This window comes from Coregonus lavaretus (genome assembly GCF_964263955.1).
Source record: "Coregonus lavaretus genome assembly, chromosome: 1".
In the NCBI taxonomy this organism is placed as follows: Eukaryota; Metazoa; Chordata; class Actinopteri; order Salmoniformes; family Salmonidae; genus Coregonus; species Coregonus lavaretus.
This window is the reverse complement of record NC_139988.1, coordinates 19,962,279-19,968,203: the sequence shown is the minus strand read 5'-3', so window position 1 is coordinate 19,968,203 and position 5,925 is coordinate 19,962,279. Positions and strand designations below refer to the sequence as shown.

The following is a 5,925-nucleotide window of genomic DNA, read 5'->3' as shown; positions in this document are numbered from 1 at the left end:
TAAAGGCACACCAGACTCCAAAATAGGCTACTGCTTTCCAATGAAAATATAACTAATAGGCCTTTAGTATGTAGGAAACATAAAACTCTCAAATTGAGCTTTTTAAAAACAACATAATTTCAATGTAACATCTAAAATGGCATCATCCAATATAGCCTATACCTTAATTGTAAAAAAGAATGCACCTTGAGCCTCTTACAAATTATATTATAATTATTTTTATTTTTGTCACGCTTGGAGCTATCGCAAATAAATACATTGAGCCCACGGATCCCGTCCTGCATGAAATACAACCAATATAAAAGTCCTTTAGGCCTAAAATCTCCTTATAAATGTATAGTTATTATGCGTCTGTCTGTATCTTCTACTGGTATCCTAACGCTGATGCCGTGGTGAGTCTCTGTCCATACAATGCATAGGGAGAATAATATGGACCTGTGGCAGCGGGCATCTGAACCGACGCGCCGGGGGGCATGGGGCTCTTTGAATAGGGGTGATAGCGTGTGCTCAGTCCCAGAGGGTGATGCGGGCTCCTGAGGGTGAGCGTTCCAGGGCTGCCCGGGGCCCCGTTTGGAGGCATGTGCATATGGCAAGCCATTGCGGCCGCGGCAGCATTGGCTAGTGATGATGAACCTGGGTATCCTGATATCAACTTCTCCGTCCCCGCAAAAGCAGTGTGAGTCCTTAGGTGATTGAGAAGCTCTTCTGAGCAAGAAAACCGTTTGTCACAAGGTCCGTTAGCCGACACCCAATTACAGACGTGTGGCAGAGGGTCATTTGGGAGCATAAAGCCATAGGGGTATAACGGGTGTCCAGCAAAAGATGGCGGCGAGGAATGCACGCCGTGCAAAGGGTGAGTTGGGTACATGAGAGGGTATCCTGACTTCAGAGCCGAGGACTCATGGCACTGTGAGGCACTGGAAGCACCGGATAAGTGGCTTGCACAGTGATAACTCAGGCAGTACGGGTCTCTACACAGGCTAGCAGACATTAGGGACGGAGGAGAAGCCCTGGACAACGGGCTCCCAGCCTTATTGCACTGAAGTTGGCTGGCAGCGGCGAACTGAGCACTAAGTAGTTGACTGCTAGATTTCGTCGGGTCTAAAGTCATTCCGTGAGGGAGAAAGTGTTGGGGATAGCCTGCGTATGTACCTGCTAAACTTCCAGGGTAGGACATGCCAGCAGGCGATAGGGGGAAAACGGTGTGCCCAGGTTTATAGGGGGAGACGGGCGCTACGAGTCCTCCTGAACCCAGAAGATGAATAGATGATGCAGAGGAGACAGATGTGAGTGAGTCTGATGTGATAGCCTTTGATCCAGAAGTGGTCTCCTGGTGTTGGTTAGCCTCACCGTTAATCCCAGATATCCGGCTGTGACTACCGTTTCCGTTTCCCTCCAGTGTACTGTTTTTATTACTATCAGATTCCTTATTCTTTTCGTCCTTGTCTCCCTGCTTACCCTCAGATGGCAGCGGAGACACAGAGCGGCAGGAGCTGGGGCTGCCTGTCCTGGGGGTGAACGGCTGGCAGGTGGCGCTAGGCACTCGGAAACTAGCTTTATCTCCACTCAGACTACCACTGCCGGACGAGGAGTCCTTGTTCTTCTCCGATGATTTGGAGTATGGTTTGAAGCTAGATTTGTCTTCATTTCCAATGTCACTCATTTTTAGTGGTCCGGATTTGGTCTCTTTGTCACTAGATCCATTTGAGGTTACAGATGAGAGTTTGGAAGAGGACGGAGGGTCTGGTTTGCCGATTTGTGAGCAGGTCTGTGCCAAGAGAGCCAACGGACTTTTCTTGGCGTCCAGCTGCGAAATAAGATAAAATAATATTTATTATTCAAGTTTTGACTGTAATGTTTTTTTCATGGGGTGTTTCAAAACCAAACAATATGTTCATGTTTATTCAGTGTATTATGTGCCCTTGGAGAACTCCGTTAATTACGCACGAGTTTAACGCATTGCGCATAAGGTTATTATAGCCTTCATATATGGCACCCCTTAAGGTTCTATATAGAACCGACATTTGTTCCATATAGAACCCTATATGGAACCCAAGGGTTTTATATGGAACCAATTTTGGTTCAGCGAAGAAAAACCCCTTGGGTTCGATCAAAGGGTTAGAATCTTTAGGGGTGCCATATATGAAGCAATCATAGAACGCTTTTGGGTTCTATCCATAACCTTTTTTTTCAAAAGAATGCAGTTCAATTTACAATAACTATATGATAATAAACGTATATAGACACAACTCGAATGCCCTAATAGTACCGATATTTTGAAATCTGAAAACATAGATAGAAAAACATTCATTCAAAAGTAATAACTGCCCAAAATCACACTTTTGCAATCCCTTTTTTATCCCGTCCCCTGTAGCCTGTGGCCAACGTAGTGCTTACCTCGATGGGACTGATAGGAGTTGATGGCAAAGGTTGAAGGTACTCCGGGTGCAAAATGTGTCCTCCCCGTGCGGTAAGCATTTTCAAAATCTTTATGGGTATACGATTAGCCTGCCGTAAAGGGTCTGAGGGAGATACGAAGTGAAGAAATGGCTTGTTTATTCTCGCTGCGCTCTTCTCCCCTGAATAACTGTTCTCCCACACCGGATTCGCGATACTATTTCTCAGGACAGAAAATGCGGGCGATGTGATCATGACCCAATTCTCATTGAAATGGAAGAAAAATAGCCTACATTTGTTCTTCAGGAATAAAAACCTAATCAAAGTAATATGTAATTCTATAGCACCGCAGTTCGAAATAAAACCAATAAATAGATAAACTTCTTATAATCCTTATTAGAGGCAGAGAAGATCAGAACATATCCCGTTCATATCGCAGCAGGAGTGAATGTGTGGCTCGGCTGCATCCTTCTTCAGTGTCGCTGTGTGTGAGTGTGACAGTGGCAGCAGCACGTCTGTGCGCTTGCTCTCTCTACGTCGGATGTAGCCTATACTCTCCTCCCTTCATCAGCATCTGAATTAGTCTCGAGATTAAAGCCGTTGCCGCCTTCCAATCAAATGAGCCACTGAAGTGATTGGAGGGTCAAGGGAATGTGACGTCGCCTCCTCAAACGGGTGTACTGTATTATTTTGTCAAGTCGATGGATCTTATTTTATTGTTGTGTTGTATATGCGCGTTGAACATTTACATTTAGGGAGTGTATGGGAGGACTATTATGGATGGAATATACTGTTTTCAAAGAATATTCTGGGAATTACTTAAACCATGGACATATGAGTCTGTACGTTTTATGGCAAGTTGTGTTGTTGTAAACATGTTATGCATGTAGAATAAATGTAATAATAGTTTAGGCCAAAGTCTAGCACAATTTTCACTAATGTCATTTTATTGTCCTAAGACATATAGTATATCTATGTTCTAGGATTTGCCAACACATAGTTATGCTTATAAAACGTCGAAGATAAATGCTTAGGGTTTTTCAGTATGGTTAGTTATTCTCCATTCAAACACTCGCTAACATCAGCGTGCTGTGGCACTAGCGTGGAATGTGGATGTCCCACATTTTCAATATAATTTACTGCCCCCCCCCCCCCCCCCCCCCCCCCCCATCCTCTCCCAACACCTCTTTCAATCATACTCTCTGTCTTCTGTCCATTTTGCCCTATACTAGTTATTTGTCAGTTGTCTAGATTCAGGTCATCTGCAGCAGTAGCAGTCACAGTGAAAGAGGAAGAGAGGAGATAGAGAGAGTGAGGGAGGAGAGGAGATAGAATGTGCTCCTCATCCTCTTTCCAATTCTTGAGGTTGCGTTCCAAATGGAACCATATTCCCGATACACAAAAAAAAAAAGTGCTTAGTAGTACCAAAAAAAGTTAATCTTATTTTGTACCTTTAGGGAACCCTTTTTGAGCTGTGGAGGACTGTTTTATATTGGTTATTTGAATAACCATTTGTATGGCTCTTTATTACACTGTTACAACCAGAGGGTTCTTCATTACACTGTTACAACCAGAGAGTTCTTCATTACACTGTTAGAACCAGAGGGTTCTTCATTACACTGTTACAACCAGAGGGTTCTTCATTACACTGTTAAACATTTCCCAGCTACATATATATATATAATAAGTTCCAGTATTTTGAGACATTTTAGACATATTAGTCATTTAGCAGACGCTCTTATCCAGAGCGACTTCCAGTTAGTGAGTGCATACATTTTTTTTTTCATATTGAGCTGGATTAAGGTATTGCTGTAACAGATAGTATGCTGCTGCATTCTCACTACTTGGGAGTCAACCTCACTTGGGATTTGAACTCACAACCTCTTGGTTGCCAGAGACCTGACTTTCCTGCTATGCCACCAGGTCTGTTGATATGATAGAGATTGTTAATATATTAGAACCAATAGACATTCTGTCATTTGTCCCTATGAGGGAACCCTTTTGAGAGAACCCTTAGATTTTTTTAGAACCCACTCACAAGGAATCCTCGTGGGGTTCATTGTTTTGTCCCTGTAGGGCAAACCAATTGGGTTCTACACAAAACCCTCTCATGAAGAACCCTCTGGTTCCAGGGTTTTGTCATCTGTCCCTATGGAGGAACCCTTTGATTTGTCCCTGTAGGGTAACCCTTTTGAGTTCCATTTAGAACCCTCTCATGAGAACCCTCTGGTTCCAGGTAGAACCAATGACAGGTTCTACAGTTATACTTACAGGATACTTCAGATGCGCTTATGGCACACACTGTTAGGTAATCACATGGTACTGGTCAGTAACTTTAAGGATAAATGTGTGCAAAATCTAGTATAAAGGTATTTTTTCTACCCAATATATTAAATATAAGGTACAATCATTACTGCACTTTGAAATGTAGGTGGGGGCAATGTGCTGGTGGTGGCTCATTAGCATATTAGGGGGCATGGTCTAACATATGTTGTATTTGTGCCAACCTTTAATGGAAGTGTTGTACCAGTTTAAGTTGTTTTATTGTTATGTTGATGAAGACTGACCACATCATTTGTCCACTCCCAGTTCAACAGTCTTTGTAAGAGCTTGTGACAATCAAGAACTGCACTGTTAAAGGTTTCTGTGCATTTTCCAGTAACTTCCGGAAGTTCATGTTTATTTTCCAATAATGTATTGTCAGCTTGTGATTATTGTAAAATTCACAGTAACTTACTGTGACTGATATCTGTCATGCGCACTGGTCTGATTGTGTGGCAGGAAGGTCAGTTTCCTGCAAACCAAGAGGTTGAGGCCAGGTGAGGCTGAGTCCCAAGTGTGCTCACCACAAAGAATGCTTAGTAGTTGTCAACTAATGTTAGGCTATATCTTGTAATCATAAAAGTTCATTGAAAGTACAGTAATTTACTGGCAGCTAGTTGCAAGTAAGTTAATAGCAGTTAACCTTTGACAACATAACCAACAACCACTTGGTACAACACTTCCACTGACAGTTGGCACAAATACACAAAATACAGTAACTTGTTGTTGTTAACCATACTTTCACTGCAACCAGTAGCCTGTAGTGTTCTGTAAAATTACAGGAACTTTTTAACAGTTTAGCATTTCATGGCATAAAACAAAGACATGGTGGAGGTAGCTTAGTGGTTAAGAGCGTTGTGCCAGTAACCGAAAGGTCTCTGGTTCTAATCCCCGAGCCGACTAGGTGAAAAATCTGTCGATGTGCCCTTGAGCAAGGCACTTAACCCTAATTGCTCCTGTAAGTCGCTCTGGATAAGAGCGTCTGCTAAATGACTAAAAATGTAAAATGTAAAAATGGAAAGAACAGGATGGTCCTTCACAACCATCACAGCAGTAAAGAACCCTTCCTGATATGCAAAAAAATAATAATGGTTACACATATCACCCTCACCCCTGACAAAGCACCCCTCAATAACCTTTTTTATTTTTTGTTTATAGTGCACTACTTTTGACCAAAGCCTTATGGGTCGTGGTCAAAAGTAGTGT

At 42.6% G+C, this 5,925-nt stretch overlaps 1 protein-coding gene across 1 annotated transcript; it reads right to left on the bottom strand.

The window, feature by feature from the left end:
• Positions 1-269: 269 nt before the first annotated feature.
• Positions 270-2,652, bottom strand: LOC311131158 (zinc finger protein 503-like; the record flags this gene model as incomplete). Its single annotated transcript, XM_084164000.1, has 2 exons — positions 270-1,807; positions 2,398-2,652. The coding sequence occupies 2 exons, from the start codon at positions 2,650-2,652 to the stop codon at positions 365-367; spliced, it is 1,698 nt and encodes a 565-aa protein (XP_084020126.1). The 3' UTR covers positions 270-364.
• Between the last annotated feature and the right edge of the window lie 3,273 nt (positions 2,653-5,925).